General features: G+C 39.3%; 1 protein-coding gene and 1 long non-coding RNA gene across 2 annotated transcripts; both read right to left on the bottom strand.

Moving 5' to 3' along the window:
• Positions 1–2,692: 2,692 nt before the first annotated feature.
• LOC110675507 lies at positions 2,693–3,610 on the bottom strand. Its single transcript, XR_002499556.1, has 2 exons — positions 3,330–3,610; positions 2,693–3,257 (listed from the first exon to the last, which is right to left on the bottom strand). It is a non-coding gene; the product is annotated as an uncharacterized LOC110675507 (long non-coding RNA).
• A 3,669-nt stretch (positions 3,611–7,279) lies between these two features.
• LOC5570506 (cyclin-dependent kinase 4) lies at positions 7,280–19,375 on the bottom strand. Its single transcript, XM_001659144.2, has 5 exons — positions 19,112–19,375; positions 17,437–17,605; positions 17,180–17,321; positions 7,899–8,227; positions 7,280–7,835 (listed from the first exon to the last, which is right to left on the bottom strand). Exons 1-5 carry the CDS (start codon positions 19,203–19,205, stop codon positions 7,616–7,618), a joined length of 954 nt encoding a protein of 317 aa, XP_001659194.1. The 5' UTR covers positions 19,206–19,375; the 3' UTR covers positions 7,280–7,615.
• Positions 19,376–21,014: the final 1,639 nt, after the last annotated feature.

Here is a 21,014-nt window from a genome sequence, read left to right as displayed (position 1 = left end):
TCCCTGGAGGAATTGCTATTGGAAACCCCTGAGGAATTTCTGAAGAAATTCCCCGGAGAATATCTTGAAAGAAATCTCCAAAATAATTTCTGGAGCAAATCGCCAGAATATAAAGGAGAAAATCCCTGGAGAAATTTCTTAAGGAAATCTCAGGAGGAATTCCTGTAGGAAATCCTCGGAAGAATTTCTAGACGAAACCCCAGAGGAATTCTTGGACGATATCCCCTGAGGGATCACCGGAAAAAATCTCTGGAAAGATTCTTGAAATTTTCGAAGGAAATCCCCGGAGGAATATCTGGGAAAATCCCCGGAGGAAATCCTGAAGAAATTCCTGGAGTAAATTTCCGAAGAAATTCCTGGTACAACTCACCAGGGAAATTTTGGAGGAAATCTCCGGATAAAATCTCTGAAAAAAATAACACGAAGGAAATTCTGGGGAAAATCCTTACTTAACTTCTTAATATCCCTGAAGGAATTGCTATTGGAAATCCCCTGAGGAATTTCTGAAGAAATTCCCCGGAAGATATCTTTGAAAAAATCTCCGGAATAATTCCTGGAGCAAATCGCCAGAATATAAAAGGCCTCTCCTGCAAAGAAACCCTGAAAAAAAACCCCGGAGAAATTTCTTAATAAAATCTTCAAAATTATTTCTGTAGGAAATCCCCGGAAGAATTTTTGGATAAAATCCCCAGAAGAATTTTTGGATGAATTCCCCAGAAGAATTCTTGGACGAAATCCCCTGAGGGATCACCAGAGAAAATCCCCGGTAAAGTTCTTGAAATTTCCGGAGGAAACCCCGGAGGAATTTCTGGCGGAATTTCAAGAGAAAACCCCCGGAGAAAATCCTGAAGAAATTCCTATAGTAAATTTCCGGAAAAATTCCTGGTTCAATTCTCATGGGAATTTTTGGAGAAAATCTCCGGATAAAATTTCTGATAAAAAACACGAAGAAATTTCTAGAGAAAATCCTCGGAAAAATTTCTTAATATCTCTGGAGGAAATGCTATTGGGAATCCCCTGAGGAATTCATGAAGAAATTCCCCGGAGGATATCTTGGACAAAATCTCCGGAATAATTCCTAGAGCAAATGGCCAGAATATAAAAGGCCTCTAGAGGAGTTCCAGCAAGAAAACCCTGGAAGAAATCTCCGGAGGAATTCCTGGAGGAAGTTCCGGAGAAACTCCTGGAGAAAAACTCCAGATAATTTCTCTGGAAAATCACCGAAGGAATCTCTGGAGAAAATCCCCGGAGGAATTTCTTAATAAAACATTCGGAATTATTCCTGTAGGAAATCCCCGGAAGAATTTCTGGATAAAATCCCAGAGGAATTCTTGGACGAAATCTACTGAGGGATCACCAGAGAAAATCCCCGGAAAGGTTCTTGAAATTTCCAAAGGAAATCCCCGGAGGAATTTCTGGAGAAAACCCCCGGAGGAAATCCTGAAGAAATGCCGGGAGTAAATTTCCGAAGAAATTCCTGGTTCAACTCTCCAGGGAAATTCTGAAGGAATCTCCGGATAAAACCTTAAAAAAAAAATACAAAGGAATTTCTGGGGAAAATCCTTGGAGGAATTTCTTAACATCCCTGGAGGAATTGCTATTGGAAATCCCTGGAGGATATCTTGGAAAAAATCTCCAGATTTATTCCTGGAGCAAATCGCCAGAATATAAAAGCCCTCCAGAGGACTAGAGAAACCCCCCGGAAAAAGTCCCTATATCACTGAAAGAATTCCTGGGCTAAATTCCCGGAAGAATTCCTGGACGGATGTCTTTGAAAAAATCTCTGAAGGAAATCCAAGGAGGAATTACTGGAGTAAATCTCCTGAGAAACTCCTGGTGCAATTCCCAGAAAAATTCATGGAGATAAATTCCGGAGAAATTCCCTGAAAAATTTCCCAACGAATTGCTCGAGAAAATCCCGTTAGAAATTTCTTAATGAAATATCCAAAGAATCTGGACGAAATCCCTAGAAGAATTTCAGAACTAAATCCCCAGAGGGATTTCTGGACGAAATTCCCAGAGGAATTGCTTTTGGAAAGCCCCTGAAGAATTCCTGGAGAAAATCCTCGGAGGAATTCCTAGAGGTATTCCAGGATTCCTGGAGCATTTGGTCAGAGGAGTTTCCGGAGTAAATTATGGGAGAAACTGCTACTGAAAATCTCCTGAGGAATTCCTGACAGAATTCCCCGGAGGAATCCCTGGAGGAAATCTCAGGAGACATTCTTTGTGCAAATTCCCAGAAAAAATCCTGGAGAAAAACTCCGGAAAAATTCTCTAAAAATATCTCCGAAGAAATTTTTGAAGAAAAACCCCACAGAAATTGCTTAATGAAATCCCCGGTGAAATTCTTGGAGGAAGTCTTCGGATGAATTTATGGACGAAATCCCTGGAGGGATTCTTGGTAAAATTCACCGGAGGAAATCCTGGAGCTGATTCCCGGAAGAATTGATGGAGGCAATCTTCGGAGCAATTTATGGAGAACGTCCCCGGTGGTGCTTCTGGCGCAATCTCGCCCCTTGGTGCGGGCGCACTGAATGCATGTAGATGTGCCTTCCACAGTCTTGTTGGCGTTGATCACGATCTGCAGCAGTTGGATCTTGCTCGGGAGTGTCTCAAGGCGACACACAAGTTGAGGAATGTTTCCGAATATGCACCGCGACGCGATGGCCAGGCAGCTGTGAATGTACTCTTCGTTGAATGATTGGCCCATTTTGGTAGAGATTCCATTTCCGTTTGCAGCGTGCTGATGATTATCCTCATGCTGGTCATTCAGTGCACTCGAAAAGTGCCGGATTTTCAGGAACTCATTCAGCTGAAGATCAAGAGGTGCGACCAGTTGGCCTTTTCCTTAATTAAGGTACCCAAAAAAGGTACACCAAAAAGCGAAAAGAACACCGCATTCCGAGAGGCATCCGTTTCAGGTCGAAAGTCACTAGCTTGAACTCTCAACTCATCAATTGACGACAGCCGTGGAGTGACCGCTTGCTTTCGCATCATTTGGTCAGTTTTCCGGATTTGCATCTCGGAACGCGGAGTTCGGTTCAACCTTTGTGACCACAGCTAAAAAGTCGAAAGTGTGCCGCGAGTTTTTCGCATCGAACCACCAAACTGGATCCGCCTGGCCAATTCCGATCGATTAATCGACCGTCGGTGTGATGATGGTTTCCGTGTCGTCGCGTTTTCACAAGGTGTGATACGTTTTTATTTCGTGACGCCGCCTCGCTGGTCCTCCCGGAACACGAATTCCCCAATCAGATCTATTGCAGGAAAGGGAATAAATATTGTTAAAAAAACAGCAGCAATTAAATATTGTTCCAATTTTTACTTACCTCAAATGAGTAGGAATTAAAGACGGTGACTGCTTCAGCGAGAAACATCCGAACGGGTAAACAAACATTTGTCAAACCAGTTTTGGAACAGCACAAATCTTGGTCCAAATCTGACCAAAAATAGAACACGCAGCTAGCCTGTTCCAAAAAAATAGACCAGAAAACTGGTATAAAATAAAATTGGAACATTATTTGCAACACCGGTGCAAGCTCCAATTTTGAGCGTGGTCCAAAAATTTGGAACCAACGCGGGATTTGGACCACCGGTGAAGTTGCCCTTAGCCTGTCCAAAATACATAATTTACCCTAGAGTGCCTGTAAACAAGAGTGACGTCATGTTCCAGTTTTGACAGGTCTCCTGCTCGATTGGAACGCGGATTTGTATGGAAATGACAGTTCGCCGCTGTTCCAATTTTGACATTGACGCCACTCTTATCTAGATCCACTCTGATTTACCCTACCTTCTATCCCCCTTGCTAAACGTCCAGAACGCTTTCACGTGCGTATAGTGTATATATTTTTTTCTTCAGGGGCTTTACATAAAATACGTAAAACAATTTTAACGATTTTTCAACCCTTTCCCCCATGGCCAAATTTTTGAAAAATGAAAATTGAAGTCTTATTTTGCACGCTTGCTGGATTATATTATGCATCCGGTAGAAATAAAGACCAACACTTATTTAAAATTATTGTTTGCGTCGCAGCTAATAATGTGAATAGTGCGCTGTGTTCACAAACATCGTAAGAATGCAGCGCCACACTAAAAAACTGATTTCAAAATGCGGCGAGTTGAGGCGCGTCGCAAGTCTCACTGGCGCGATCCGGTTTGGTGGCGGTGTGACAATATCACAAAAAAGTTTGATAAATCATACTTTTTAATTCATTTAAACATCAATTAAACCAGCGTTTTATACAACTTTGGCGACCTGTATCTAAAAATTGTGACGTGCAGGGACATTTCTGAGAATGGCATCAGATTTAGTGACCCCAAATCTACTAGAGACATATAATTTAATCCTTGAGACACGCAAAAAAAAAATTGTTTCTTACGCTGTGTTATTGCAGAGCATATAAGAAACAGGGGTTAGAGGAAATACGTAAAATCGATGACACACGGCACAATGCATAATACCGTACCAGTGTCCGCCTTGTGCAATGATCGAGAAACGGTGGTGGCGGTGGAAGTAAATCGTTGCAGATAGAAAAAGTGATAGACCCGTTAGTGTGGAGGTAGTTTATGGTTGAGATGCGTTGATAAGTTGTTGAAAAACTTTAAACTCATGACGTGTGACAATGATTCGGTAGTTTTGAGCTAAAAGTGCTGCAGAGTGCAGAAAGTACATGATGGAAAATTACGGTATGTGCCGCAGACGCATAAATCATGAGTGATACTACACGGAGAAAACGGAAAACACATATTTGAGTTTTTTTAAACTTACTTTTGAGTTATTTTTCTCTCCCTATTTCATTCGCTCTTTCTATTGTTGTCAGAGAGCGAAGAGCAAAACAACCCAAAAAACCGAACCTTTGTGCGTTACCTCAAATTTGAGTAAGTGACATAGTACTGGAAGTTGAGTTATTTGATCTGCCGGTTGAGTGAAAAGAACTTAGCCAGTAGGTATTTTTTCGAATGGCTGCAAATGAAAACAACTTCTACCCCATCAACTCAAAATTAGGTTAACGCACGAACCCCCGGAATTGAGTGGAATGAACTCACTTTTGAGTACTTCATTTTCTCCGTGTAGAGTGCTTGTAAACAAGAGTGACGTCAATTTCTAATTTTGACAGGTCACAGGTCTCCTGCTCAATGGATCATTGAAGGTAGTTTTTGCAAGTGCTCACCGCATCAAAACAAAGGCGCTGCTGTATATATGATTTAACATTGTGACAGCATTGCTGTTCTGTCAAACACACAAGACTACGGTGGCGCTATCTATGCTTTCCATAGCGGCCGTTTTGGTTATTTTAATGATCCATTGGAACGCGGAGTTGTATGAAAATGACAGTTCACAACTGTTCCAATTTTGAAATGAACGCCACTCTTATCTGAATCCGCTCTGAGTGATACTAAGCGTGCATAGAAAAGATTGTTCTTAACACACGCTACTTTGTGCACTGATTTTAAAGTGTCTGTTTGTCTGTAGTTGCGCTTTTTAGCGATAAGCAACCTGTTAATGTTATCATAATTAAACTGGATCTTTTATGAAAGTTTATTCACTGTTTTTGGTTCAATACAGTAAACTTTATTTGCAAAACATCTAGTGTTAAAAAATCGATTCTGGATATTAGAAAACTAATTATGGATGGAACGTGCCCTTTTATTAGACAGACATCTGCAGACAGTGAATTAAATCATCGCGGAAATGAGACGGAAATGTGAATTTTCAAGCTACCCGAGCATTCGTTTGCGCCTTTATCTGCGAGAAACAGATTTCGTAAACAACTATTAGGGCCCTAAAGCCCAGTCCCAATATTAGTGCCAAACGCTTAAGTTTGGGACAAAAACACATGTTTACTCAATTTTATAATGTTTTTCGTTTGTCTAAAGCCCAGAAAACATTTTTTTTTAAGTTTTCAATAGATTTTGTTACACCCCTTGGCTTAATCTCAAATTTCGGGTGTATTTTGTTTTCCGTGTCCCTTCCGAAATGTCAGATAGGAACAACCCCAGTGTTAAAACTAAAAGCCCTGTAGTATTTTTGTCGACTAATCGAACGTCAAACATGATCAAAAGTGTCAAGGTTCATTTATGGACCCAATTTTTAAATTAAAGTTTAAATATGATATAGCCGTTATTTGAGCGGGAAAAATTTCTAAAGTAGCTGCAGTAACATGCTCTTCCGTGTTATAAAATAAAAACAAGATTTCATTAAACATTTTAGGATTCTATTGTTGATCTTAGTACTAACGATAAGTCAAGTTTGATGCGATCATTTTCAATGATCCAACGTTCTCGGCTATGAACTTATCGCGATAATGGCCTGATTCGCTACTCATTCTACAGTAACGCACATGCGCTAGTGGCTATGCACGAAAAATCGCTAGAAGGTAACGCGAAAAATATGTGTATGGTGAAATGCATCTAACGAATTATTTTTCAAAATTGGGAACTTTTTTCGAAAAAATATTTGGTACTGGTTGTACGTAATGATAATGACTATCACGCCTACCAAATATTTTTTTGATAAATGCTTTCATTTACGAGAAAATTGAAGTTAGATGCTTTTTCCCATACAAAATTAAACGAGAAAACTTCTGCTGATCAACTGTGGACAAGAGCAAAGCAAGAAATTCATTATAACAAGCTAAATAACAAAAACTTTTGCCACCGGATGGGATTCGAATCCATGTGGACAAAAACTTTTTCAGAGCGCGCGCACCATAACCACACCCCCAAGCTAGCTGAACAAAAGGGGAGAAAATTTTGGTATAGATTATTGCACGCCTGACATAACCTCGAAAGTCCATATAAATAAATGTCAACAATTCCAGCAGTTAATGTCAACTCCATATAAAAAATCTAAACAATTCCAGCAGTAAATATCAAAGAGCAAGATAGTCAATTGAGCGTGATGGAAGAGGGGAAGAGAAGGAACATTTTTCGTGACGTCACCATGCACTCTTCTATATAAAAGCAACATGCGGAAGGGAAGGACAAACAACGAAACAAAGAGTAGAAAAGGAAGAAGCCAACTTCTCGTTGCTGGTGATAATATAAATTCGCTGCTGTAGTTCTCGTAAGAACACACTCGCAATGCTGGACGGGTTTGATATTATCGCACGTCTCTTTTCTCCGAAAAAAAACGGCTTGAGCGATAGGCTTATAATTATCGCCGTGACCGATAATTTCACTTCCTGTCTGCATATCATTGATTTTACGTTTGATAATTTTTTCAGGAATTTTGATAGGCGAATTTCTCACATTTTCCATGTTTTCAAAAACGTTCATGTTGGTTCGTACAAAATTATTATTTCACTCACAATTTTCAACTGTAATAAATCAACTAAATGCTATAGAAAAAAAAAGTTTAACCGTGATTCAAGGCCATTGTTCAATCTTACCCTAAATGTGTCCCTCCCGAGATCCATTAGGAGAAATCACTCATTTTCGTGTGTATGAAACCTCTCAATTTCGCTGAAAGTCTGAAATCTGTGCATTGTTACTTAACTCTCTAGTTTCGGTTACGTTTATGGCAGTTCTGATTTGTACCACCACTTCTTAGTTGCTAGATCTACCGTAGCGTATGCAATCGAGTCGAATTCGATTGGTTGCCTACTAGTTTGCATCACATCGGTTCCTGTGTGAAGTAGGGATGCTGAAGACACTGCAGCGCGGACGGTCTCTCCCGCGGGTTGAAGGCCAGCATTTTCTTGAGCAGATCGTTGGAGAAATCGCACAGCTTCGGGCACATCTGGCGTGGCTCTCGCTGCTGGGTCGGTCGAAAATTTTCCCGCGCCACCGAAATGCCCCGTGGCCACTGGCTCTCCGAAGGTCTTCCCGTTAATCTGGAACGGGTCAACATATTAACTATGATTTTGGACAAAGAAATAAGCAGAGCAGATACTAACTCGAATATTTTCTCCAACTGGTTGCCTTCCGACGTGCCCGGAAACAACGCAACCCGTTGAAACATTTCCGCAATGATGCAGCCCGAACTCCAGATATCGACCGAACTGTGGTAGGGCTCACCGAGTAGCACTTCCGGAGCGCGATACCACAGCGTTACCACCACGGTTGTCAGCTTCATCTCGAAATCGTACGTTTTGGCCAGTCCGAAATCGGCCAACTTGAGCTGACCCTGAGCCGAGATGAGGAGATTCTGCGGTTTCAAGTCACGATGGATGATTCGATGCGAGTGCAGGAAATCGACTCCGGTGAGAAGCTCGCGGGACAAACGCTGCAAGGAAACATAAATACGATGTGTGTTAGAGAGCGGTTCGTCGCTGGTATTCCTATTTAAGTCACCATAAGGCTACCATCAAGACATTGGGCGTTAGTAAGTTGTAAAGTAACGTTGTAGCACAGACAAACAGACGTAACACTTAGAACAAATCGCGATCAAAATCATAGTCACGAGGACATGTACGCCCAATGCTAAAATCGGTGTGTTTGGCCGACGAGCCAACAGATGGCGTTAGTGTGTAAACGTCAAACGCGAACAAAAACGATGCGAGCGCTGCGGGTGGCGGATTAGCCACCTACCATATTTTTGAATCAACCGTTAAAAAGGTGGTCGATGGACAATGATGAGAGTGTGACGTCTGTTTGTCTGTGGTTGTAGTTAAACTATATTCTTGTTAAAGTTGAGTTAACTACATTCTTGGAAGTAAATGCTACATCTGGAACACGAGTAAAACATGATTGTGTAGTTCTACTTCACTACACCTCTCGAACATACTAAATCTGAATAACGCCTTGGTATAAATAAAGGTAAATTTATTTTCAAAACAACCACTTTGACTGAAGCATGTTGTGGAGTTGCAATCATCATCCATAGGCATATATGTATAACATCAACTTTTTTCGATATTACAAACTAAAGTTTTTGAAACTTTGGGTGTTTCTGTATAAACCAAGCTGTTAAATATACTTTCATACCTGCCTATTTGCCTTTTCAAAGCTCTGGGCAGCAAATTAATCTGCTCCAACTGACTTTCGAAAACAGACTAATAATAAGTAAATTTGTTTTGCAATTGGTTCAATGCAAAACATCGCTCTGGCAGCGTCCATTTATTACGTAACGCCAATTTTGGCAATTTTTAGACGGGGGCCGTAACGCTTTTTGTATGAAAAATTTCAAATTTTTGTGTGAGCCGTAACGCTTGAGCCAACTCCCCCCTCCCCCTAGTGTGTTACGTAATTTGTGGACGCCGCCTCATGGAATAATTCGCAAAGCAATTCCAACGGCAGAAATTTATTTGATTAGTGCTCTTCAAGACATTTCTCAATTCAATACCCTGATAGTCCTACTTGTTTTTCCTGTTCTAGAAACCCTTCTACGATTGATTTGTTCTTAACCGATTCAAGTCACCTGACGGATTTCACGCCAACTCGACACGCGATTGGCAGCACCCCTTCAGAATTCAATGAAACTTTCTGGATGTCAAAAGTATGTAAAACTAAGATACTTTGCATATTTTGTTTTTTTCAAAATCGATCTAGACTAACATTTGGAAAGGGTCAAAGTTTTTTTTTTACTTTTTTTTATAAACTCGTATAACTCGAAAACGGTAAGACCTACAAAAAAGTGTTGTACGGGGGACTGCCGTGCAATTTCCTGACGTTTTAGAGAAAAATATTGAAAAAATAAAAACACATTTTCTACACTGAAAAAAAATGATTAAAAACTTAAAAGTCGATTTAAAAAAAAACACTTTTTTGTAGGTCTTACCGTTTTCGAGTTATACAGGTCTATAAAAAAAGTAAAAAAAAAACTATGGGACTTCGAAGTTAGAAAAACTTTTTTCCCTTAAATATGCCCAATTTGCAATGTATGGATGACTTTTAGTAAATTTAATTACGAGACTTTTTGCTTAAGGATGATCAAAATCTGAAGTGGCCGTTTTTTTTAAATCGACTTTAAAGTTTTGAATCTTTTTTTTTTCAGTGTAGAAAATGTGTTTTTATTTTTTCAATATTTTTATCTAAAACTTCAGGAAATTTCGCAATAGTTCCCCATACAACACTTTTTTGTAGGTCTTACCGTTTTCGAGTTATACGGGTTTATAAAAAAAGTAAAAATAAACTTTGACCCTTTCCAAATGTTAGTCTAGATCGATTTTGAAAAAACAAAGTATGTAAAGTATCTTAGTTTCACATAGTCTTCACACTCAGAAAGTTTCATTGAATTCTGAAGGGGTGCTGCCAATCCCTTTGTCGAGTTGGCGTGAAATCCGTCACCTTTGTAACCAACTGGTTACTCACGCTGATTTGGATTCTGATCATGTCTCTGTTACATTTGAAATATCCCATGAAGCAATTCTCAATCCTATCAGCTCCACTTTTAACTATTTTCAAGCCGACTGGAATCCATATGAAACATATATTGATAGTAATATTGATGTTAGCATTTCTTTGCTTGAAATTGACAATGCTCTCGAACTTCGACTAATTTCATTGTTGAAGCAAGGGCATTGCGATTCGAAAATATGAAGTAAAATTCGAATCTGTGATTATAGACGATATAGACGGAGATCTTAAACTCTTGATCCGTCTTAAAAAAAGGCGATTTCAACGCTCTCGCGATCGTGCTATGAAAGAAATAAAAAAAGGTTTTTCTCAATTAACCCTCTAATACCCAAATTTTTATTTTCGATTTAAGTATTATTTTTCGTTATCTAAAATCGTTCTAAACACGTTTTGGGCATTTATTTATTTTTATTCGCAAATTTTTAAATTTTGGTTTTTGATTTTTATAATTTTTATTTTTGAACATTCCTAGCTTTTTTCATTTTTTCTTGAAGCCTTTTCTAGTTGTTGATTTTTGGCAATAAAAAAAATTGTAATTGTTACGGTATTTTGGAAAATATTAAATTTTTAATTTTTTTTCGGAGCGTATTTTATTTTCCGTGTAACTAACGGAAAAACAGGTTTGAAATGATTTTAATACCACCAGGCTCTTCGTTTGTGATAGGTTAGGGGCGGTCCATTAATTACGTAAGGGGTTATGGGGGGGAGGGGGGGTTTGAGATTTCTTACACTCCGTACAAATTATTTTAAATATTCATACAAAACATCTTACCATGGGGGGAGGGGGGGTCTAAAAATCACCAAAATTGTCTTGTGTAATTAATGGACCGCCCCTTAATCGTAGAAAAATATAAAAGGTACGATTTTTTCTCTTAACACGTCAAATGAAGCCCAGGCATTTGTAGGTTATATAAGAATGCAATTTTTCAAACAATTTCTTAAAATACAAAAAAGTTTCAAAAGTCATAAAAAACTTTTCTTATATGCGTGTTATGAGTCAAGGTATAAGCCAAAAATAAAATCATTTTGAATTCCGAGCTACGAAAAAATACACAAAATTCCAAAGTGTACCCCGTCTAAAGGCGGGGTTGGGTATTAGAGGGTTAAGAAACAAAAATAAAATAAAATGTCTCAATTGGACCTTTTTTGGAAATTATCAAAAAAATTGAAAAGAAAACCTCAGAAGCCAATTCCTGCCTTGAACGAGGAAAACAAATTATTACTAACCCAAAAGGTCAAAAGCTTGCTATGCAGTTTGAAAGCGCGCATAATTTTAATTTAGGACTCACTTGTCTAATTGAAAATCAAGTTACTCTGGATTTCGTAAGTATTCTCAATCAAGAGAACGTTTTAGAAAATTCCTGGGAGACTTATTTGAAAGAAGTAAGAATTATCATTAAAAAATCAAACATACGAAAGCCCCTGATGATGATGGAGATTTCTATATTCTCATCAAGAAACTTCCAGAAAGTAGCCTATCATTCTTGGTTGATATATTTAACAAATGTTTTCAGTTGGCATATTTTCCTAACAATTGGAAAAATGCAAAATTGTACCAATTTTAAAACCGGAAAAAAATATGCAGAAGCTTCCAGCTATCGTCCAAAAGGATTGCCTTCCTCCTACAGTAAACTTTTTGAAAAGGTAATTTTGTACATTGACATGGTCCAAATTCCGTCCGGATTTCGTCATGGACATTCGACCACTTCTACGTGTAACAAATTTGATTCCTTCCAACAAATCTGAAGGGTATTATACTGGTCTAGCTCTTTAAAGACACGGACACCGTCTTCAGCCATTTAGCTGCACAGACTGTAACTTAACACTAGACAACGGACAAGCATGCTCCAATGGTACAGCCGAGAAACATTCCTCACGAAAAGTTTCAATGGCTGCAGCGGGAATCGAACCCACACCCCATGACACGATACGCTCATTGCCTGACGACACTAACCGCACGGCCACGAAGCCCATGGTCTAGCTCTTCTAGACATAGAAAAAGTATTCGACATTGGTTGGCATGAAGGCCTGTTTGTTAAATTGAAAAACTTTATTTATTGTCAAAATAATCCAAAGTTATCTGCCAAATCGTACACTTCTGTTTAATTATAGAAACACCAAGCCTGAAAGACTTCCTGTAAAAGACTTATCTTTATTTGAAACCTTCAAGTAGACATGTTGTCACGATGAGAGGGGTTCCAATCCCATGATCAGATGAAGCTAAGTACCTATCTAGGGCTGATGCTAGATAAGAATTAAACTTTCAAAAATCAAATTGATGGCATTAAAGCCAAATGTAACAAATATGTTAAATGGGTCTATCCGCTTATTGATAGAAAATCAAAACTTTGTCTTAAGAACAAGCTTTTGATATTCAAACAAATTTTCAGGCCAGCTATGTTGTATGCTGCACCATTATGGACTAGCTGTTGTAATACCAGGAAGAAAGCTCAGCAGAGAATTCAAAATAAAATTTTGAAAATGATTCTGAAGCTTCCTCCCTGGTTAAGTACCAATGAGTTACATAGAATATCCAATGTTGAAACATTAGAACCAGGGCTGGTAAGTTTCATAACCGACTTGCGACACTGACGAAACAAGTCCTCTCACCGTCACTACATGAAACTATATTTCATGCGCTCACATCGTCACGTCGCAATGACGGAGCTCTCATGAGAGCAACTTTAATGTTGTTTTGCTATCAAAATTTCTATCTCATTTTAATGAATTTCGGGAAGTAAATGTGTTTGATAAGTGAAATGGATATTATTCTATTATTCCAACAATATAAATAACAATCATACCAGATAATGAATTAAAACTTATCAAGTTTACGATTCTGTCGCGAGCCGTAGCGACGGAAAAATGAAAGATAATTTGAAAAAAGTCTGTGTCATTGTCTCGTCGTCCGATGACAGTGAGGAAAGTATGTATTGTGCTTATTCTGCGCGGCGTGTGAGGTGACACTAGTCGAATGAGGTGACAATTGTCGACTCGCTCTTATTTGATTAACATTAGTCGTCTCATTAAAAAATGTTTGGCCCGCCGTACAATATTGTTTCAGAGATTTGGCTCGCGGGTCAAAAAGGTTGGGCAGGCCTGCGTAAAGGGTCAAACACAATGCAACGGCATTACTGCAAGAATGGCAAAACGGCAACACCGATTTTAATGACATGTCAATGGGGGGTCTGTAGCCTTGAGGTTACGCTTCCACTTCATAAGCGGAAGGTCATGGGTTCGATTCCCAGCCCCTCCACAAAAAACCCGTCCAGCCACCAGAAGACGCCTCACGGAGGACCGTGCTTTGGGGAGTACCTCCATCCTCCGTCAGTATCAGATGGTGACTGAGACAAACTGACCCTCTTCGCAGGCAGCTAGCCTCACTAACAGCAGAGCTCTCTCCTACCTGCTCGGTGTGAGAGTAAAAGAGTAGGAGAGAGTGAAAGTAAGATGTAAATATAGATAGGTTGAAAATAGATCTGTATCGATAAAGAAGAAGCTACAGATCAACTGATTCCGGCACAGTAGTGGCCACGAGCACAGAGTGCCTTAAAAAAAAAAAAAAAATGACATGTCAATGTTTTGATCAATGTCGACAAAGTCAGATTCAACATGCCGTTTTGCCGTTGTACCGTGCTGCCGTTCACATTGTGTTTGGAGCTTAAAGACGTAGCTAACGTCAAAGCGTCAAAGCGCGTACCTGCGGCTCCCCTACTCCGGGAAGTTATAAACGAGCGAGTTGACCGTGCCGCTGAGATTAAACGGGAACTTCAGTCTGTTGGATAATATTAGCGCGATTAGACGTGCTTTTAAAAAAGTAAAACGATTATGGTCCAAAATAATCGCAAGTAGTTTGTGGACTTTTGAACATATTTGAGGAAGTAGACACGACATCCATAACAAAGCTGGAGCGACATACAAACAAAGCACAAAGCAGTGAATGTTGTTGAAAGAAAATGCATGGAAAATGAAATCGAATTTGACCCAGCGATCATCTTAGTCGATTTTGAGATGGGCAATAGGGGTGATATGAACGCTGTCTGACATGGTGCTTCCGGACACAGTTTTGTATGGGTGTGTTTTTCTCACTTCATAGGCTGGTGGAAGCGCATACAGCAAGTTGGGCTGTCTGCCAAGAGCACTAAAATGCTATTGGCGGTCCGACAGACTCAAGGCTTCTTAGATCCTGAAGAAGTTTCTGAAGGATTTGCTGCGATTCGTAAAAATGTGCTCGAAAAATATGGAACCGTTTTTTTGAGTATGTGACTGACAACTACATATATTCCTGGTACAAAGAAAAAAAGGCGATACTGCTTGCGCATCAAAGCCGCGATCCCCGCCGGCGGTTTGGTCAATGTGTAATATACCACGAACGTCAAATGCAATCGAAGGTTACCATTCTTCTCTTCTTCTTTCTGGCATAACGTCCCCACTGGAACAGAGCCTGCTTCTCAGCTTAGTGTTCTTATGAGCACTTCCACAGTTATTAACTGAGAGCTTAACAAAAACGGTTTAATAATGCGAGAGAAACTAAAAATTTGATTCTTTTCTACCACGACCAGGGACTAGCGATGACATTGTGTGCAAAGCAAACTATGTACAGCTGATAACAGCTTTAACTAATGGGTTACATGCATGGCCAGTAGTGTGGGACAAAATTTAGATTCTCCCTCCAGTCCACTTTTTGGATTGCATTTAGGTCCCATAACAACTGTGCAAAGTTTCAGCTCGATCGGAGAAACTATATTTTAGCACCAGCCGTTCAAAGTTTGTATGGAATTTACTATGGGAAAACTTACTTTTGCAAAGAAAAATCGCCAGAGGTCGCCCATTGACCTCTATAAAAATTCTGAACGCATACCTTGATAGGTATTTTTACGATGAAGAATATTGCCGAAGACCGCGAAACAATCCGACACTTACGAAAAAAGTTATTCAATGAAAACCTATTGGCAAGGCGACGTTGATTAACACGTAAAGGAATAACAATAATAACAAAATCGGGCAAAATTTCCGAATAGTCTATGCTTAATAACTTTTTTCACAAGCATCAGATTGATTTGCGGTCTTCGGCAATGTTGTTCATCATAGAAATACCTATCGAGATCTGTGTTCAAAATTTTTATAGAGGTCAATGGGCGACCTCTGGCGATTTTTCTTTGCAAAAGTAACTTTTCCCATAGTAAATCCCATACAAACTTTGAACGGCTGGCGCTAAAATATAGTTTCTCCGATCGAGCTGAAATTTTGCACAGTTGTTATGGGACCTAAATGCAATCCAAAAAGTGAACTGGAGCGAGAATCTAAATTTTTCATATAATCGTGTCCCAGGCTAATGGCCAGGTTTGCTACTCATCACATAGTAACGCACATGCGCTAGTGTCTATGCACAAAAAATCGCTAGAAGGTAACGCGAAAAATATTTGTATGGCGTAAAGCATCTAACAAATTATTTCTCAATTTTGGGAACTATTTTCGAAAAAATATTTGGTACCGGTTGTGCGTGATGATGGTGGCTATTACGCCTACCAAATATTTTTTTGATTATAGCTTCCTCTTACAAGAAATTAAAAGTTAGCTGCCTTTCCCCATACCAAAATTAAATGAGAAAACTCCTGCTTATCAACTGTGGACAAGAGCAAAGCAGGTAATCCATTGAAAATAGATAAGAATGGACAAAAAATACTGTTTTATTATCTTTTCTGGGGAATAAAATTCTGACCCAACAGCCCTAGAAAAGGCAACACAAAAACACATGTCAAAGATAAACGAGGTTCGTCGCTGGTTTTCCGATTGAAGTCACCGCAAGGCTACCACTAAGGCATTGACTAAACGTAAACTTTAGTCTTGCAACATTCGCTAATCGTAATAGCAATCTCATTGAGTTTGCACACAAACCTTGGCAAAAACATCCTTCGTATTGGCATTACGTCGCAACTGGGACAGAGCCTACCTAACAGCTTAGTGTTCAATGAGCACTTCTACACAGTTTTTAACTGAGAGCTTTCTTTGCCAAAGTTGCCATTCTCGTATTTGTATGTGGTTCCCAGGGGAGTGAAAGAAATTTCCATCGTGAAAAGATCCTGGATTGAGCCAGATTTGAATCCAGACACATTCAGCATGGCTTTGCTTTCTAGCCACGAACGTTACCACTAAGCTAAGGAAGGCAAATTAATGCAAAATGTATTAATACTACCTATTAATTATATTAGGCTTATCAGCTCAAGCTGAGCCATGCAATAGATTATTAAATGAATCAAAATGAATTAAATTACACATAAATACAGTCGACACTCCGCATCAGTGTTGTTCAGACTCATTTCCCCGAAAATAACATTTTCCGAACTACGAAGCCACGAACTATGTACTACAACCATGCTCTATCCTCCTAAGATAGAAAAGCAGATGGTAGCAGAGTACTGCACACAAAATCGATCAATTTTGATCCCAGAGAGCCACAATTCAAGTTTCGGTGAAATGAAATGAGTGAGTGAGTGAAAGCGAATCATTTCACCGAAACTTGAATTGCGGCCCACCGAAATCGAAACTGTCGGATCCCATATGCAACACTCAAGCCCAACCACCTCCCCCTCCATCTCAGGAATACAACGCACAGTTATAACAGTTCATGGCTTCACAATTCGAATTTCGGGGAAATGAGTCTGGTCAACACTGCTCCGCATCTCAATATATTTCCCAATGACGTGATTTTTTTCGGTCGCTTCATTCTGCATTTATTTTTTTTTTCGTTAAAAATTAAGTGCTTATGAGGAAATTAGAATTACATACAAAAGAGTTTCTATAAATTTCGTTAGAAATTGTGTGTTTATGTAGAAATTAAAAATATTCAATGGCGTGTAAATTGTAATTCAATACCTACTTGAATGGTCATCCGGGGCATTCCACCGGGAGGAAGCCGTTTAATATAGTCATCCAAATCCTGCTCAAGATGCTCAAACACCAGAAACAGAACCAGCTGCCCTTCGCGCTCCAGACGAGGTCCGTGGCAAACGTCCAGCAATCTGAAAAATAGAAAATTGTCTATATTCCCAAGCCTTATGAATCTTACTAATATATGAAGGGGGCCCAAAAGGCGCCATTTCTCTTAGTACAGAAAAACGAACTCTAGTTTCTTACTTGACAACATTCGGATGCTGGAAGGCGTCGAGCTGCTTCAGCAAGGCGATCTCTCTCAGCGTCGACATTGGCACTCCATCCTCGGTCAAGGCCACCCGAACCTTCTTCAGGGCCACAATGTTGCCTTCATTGCTAAGGTCACGTGCCTTGTAGACGGTGCCATATGCTCCTAAAATCAAGATTAAAGGTAACAGATAATCTCTCTTCCTATCATCACCTTATATCAGTGGTTCTCAACCTTTCTGGTGCTGTGACCCATTTTGAAGCTTTACAAACGTCTCGCGGACCCCTAAAGATGAATGTTCTTCAAATCAACCAAATGTAAGAATTCTGCTATGATCCTTTGGAGAAGTCCACGAATAATTGAGCCAGGAATGTAGATTTCTGGCTACTAGCATATTTTCAAAAGTATGACAAGGAACCTCCATAAACAATGTTGACTAAATTTAACAAAAAATAAGTATGACAAGTAGGATAAACCACTGAGCACCTTCATCATTCACTTTAACATTGTGGATTTTTCTCCATCCAAAGGTATGATACTCTGCAGTAAATCCCATTTGTATCCGGTTTAAGAATAGAGTAAAGAGCAATTTAAGACAACAACGATGGTGAATTTTTCTCGCCCGAAACTTTGCAAAAATAACAAGCATACACCAATTTTAAAACTTGTGAAAATCAAACAAAATTAATTCTTATTTTAACTCACATTTTTTTCCCAAGGGAAAAATAATTAAAAAAATATTCATCCTCTTTTACAAGAAATTTTCGGACTTTTCCCGAAATACGGTTCACAGTATTTTCATCCATCTTTTTGACAAGTTCATCCCATTTAGTTTACAGTTTGTCGATGTTTTGTCGATACTTCCATTCGCCCTTCGCTTCCGCTTCACAATAGCCCAAACTCTCTAAATCGAGCTGAATTGGGGTCAATTCTTGACAAAAATATTCCCAGGAGTCAATTGAAGATTTTATCAGAAATAATCAGCTCTGGATGCGCCGAAATTAATACTTTAAGAGACTTGCTAATGGGCTTCTATGAAGCTAACAATCTGCTATGGGGAGAATTAAACAAAAATAACTTTGTCAGATATCCGTTAGGATTCTTCGCAAAAATCTACCAAAGATCACCGCCACAAAAACAAATCGAAAATTTTACTTTAAAACTTAATGATAGATTTACAAGACTTCCGCGAATGTTTTTTGCAAAAGCGGTGAAAAATCTTGAGAAATTTTTGGAGGATCTTGCCAGGAAGCTAGCAAAATCTGCCAAGAATCAAACTATTTTCAGGATTACACTGAATTAAATTAGGGCGGATCCGCGTTAAGTAATTATCTCTGGTTTGCTATTTTAAACTGACAGAATGACATTGCAGGTAAATTCCCAGTATTATCACAGTTGCAAGCAACAGAAAAAAAGGTTACGGCTTAAAAATATTTAAATGACGCAAAACTTGTAACTGGGTAAATATTAGGAACAGATTCCTCAAATTTATGTATTAATTAAGAGAAACGACGCTTATCCTCAATGGCTTCGCGGCCCCCTTGAGAGCTCGTCACGGCCCCCTAGGGGTCCGCGGACCACCGGTTGAGAAACCCTGCCTTAGATACAGGAATTATATCCTTCGCAATCCTTCCGAAAGGTAAAAAATGCCCCCACCTCCCCTCCTCTCACCTGTGCCAATTACATTCAGCTCCTCGTAGTTGGTGCTCAGTTGAAACATCGTGCTCACGGTGTGATGTTGCTGCGGCTGTCTCGTTGGTGCCATTTCCGGCGCGGCGTTCGAATTTACCGTTATTTCCGGGCACCGCGGGAATATTATTCCGGAAAAATGCGTACAAAAACAAAGAGATAAACGCTTGCGCGAACCAAGTGAGCGTTGTTTTGGTGCGGTTCTCTTTTTAGCTGTCAGAACGATTGACGAGGCGCGCGAGATTTCCCCTCTACGGGTGATGGACTGGGAACTCGAAATGGACCCTACACCGTCGCGGGTTCGAGGCTTGACTTATCTGAGACAATGATCAACCGACAGCATGTCGGAGTTAAAAAAGCTAGGCGCACTCTGCTGGCGAGTAGGGTAAATTTTGAGTGCTAAAAGTTGGCACGCTAGAAATGAGCGCTACAAAATGTGTAAATTTAAACTTTTCGACTTAAGAAACATATTGATACTTTTAATCGATCAAACTTAAAAAAATAGCTGGCATTTCATACTTGTTTTCATTTTAAGAATCTAAGTTTTCCAGTACTCTCGTTCAACGTCTCTCTCGAGAGAGTGTGAGTGAACACTCTAAACCGTTTCCACTGATGATAGGTTAATTATTTCGAAGCTAAACGATCACCCCGACATCTGGACGCCAGGAGTAAAATCAAGAAGAGAGTGGTAAATTTTAACTTTGAAATCACAGTATTTTTCAATGGGTTACATACATGGCCTGATTCGCTACTCACCGCACAGTAACGCACATGCGCTCGTGTCTACACTGAAACAAGCATTGAAGTAATGAGAACCATGAACAAGTTTTTAAATTTACTATTCCAATCACGATTGAGTAATCAAGAACGCTTTTTATTTGCGTTTTGTTCCCTCTTAATCCAACCGCATCGATAGCCGAGCGGTAAGCGTTCGCGCTTGACAATCGCAAGATCCTCGGTTCGATTCTGGCCTGCTGTAAGATTTTAACCATGATATAGTAATTTTTACTATCGAAATGGTGCCATGGTAAAATTGAATGCACAAAATATTTGAAATAAAAGCAAATTTAGTCTGCACAAATCAAGTGGCCGTTGTGTATTTAATTTATATAATGCCAACGACTATCACGCCTACTAAATATTTTTTCGATTAATGCTTCCATTTACGAGAAATTTGAAGTTAGATGCCTTTCCCCATCCAAAATAAAACGACAAAACTTCTGCTGATCAACTGTGTAGTGTGTACGCATAGTATCGCACATGCACGTGTGTGTCTATGCACGAAAAATCGCTAAAAGGCAACGAGGAAAATATTTGTATGGCTAAATGCATGTAACGAATTATTTCTCAATATTGGTAGCTATTTTCGAAAAAAATATTTGGTACCTGTTATGCGTAGTGATGATGGCTATAGGCAAATTTAATGCGCCACCATCATAGAGGTCGCTAGGGAAGAAGGAGAGAAATGTCATTGAAAATGTTTGTTTACGTTCTAAATTCAATTTTTTGACCCAAAAATTAGCTCATAATCAATTAATTATTAAACTATTTTCCATTGGCATAATCATTTCGACCCTTTATTCTTGCGATACGCGTGATTTCATAACAAATTTAACCACAAACAAAGAATCCGGAAGTTTATAACCTATGTAGCCAAACACCAATTTTCCAATTTTATCCCACTAATCGTACATGAGCACTGACCGGATCTGTACATTTTCGAAGGAAAAAAAGTTTATCATGTTTTTCAATGCTCTCTGATCGTCTACAACATAACTATTCCGAGAAAAAGTGTAATATGTGTGCTCTTTCCTATGCTGCACATGGTGCGTTCTCAACCCAACCTCTTTTATGACGGTTCTCCTACTAGCCACCAGATGTCGAA

This window comes from Aedes aegypti, chromosome 2, assembly GCF_002204515.2.
Source record: "Aedes aegypti strain LVP_AGWG chromosome 2, AaegL5.0 Primary Assembly, whole genome shotgun sequence".
In the NCBI taxonomy this organism is placed as follows: Eukaryota; Metazoa; Arthropoda; class Insecta; order Diptera; family Culicidae; genus Aedes; species Aedes aegypti.
The sequence above is the reverse complement of the archived record's forward strand: the minus strand, read 5'-3'. Positions and strand labels throughout refer to the sequence as shown.

Coding starts and splice junctions, on each gene's coding strand:
- LOC5570506 (XM_001659144.2), bottom strand. CDS start 19,205: ATGGCACCAACGAGACAGCCGCAGCAACATCACACCGTGAGCACGATG. Junction 17,322..17,436: donor CAGCATCCGAATGTTGTCAA/GTAAGAAACTAG, acceptor TCTATTTTTCAG/ATTGCTGGACGTTTGCCACG. Junction 7,836..7,898: donor CAGTTGGAGAAAATATTCGA/GTTAGTATCTGC, acceptor GACCCGTTCCAG/ATTAACGGGAAGACCTTCGG.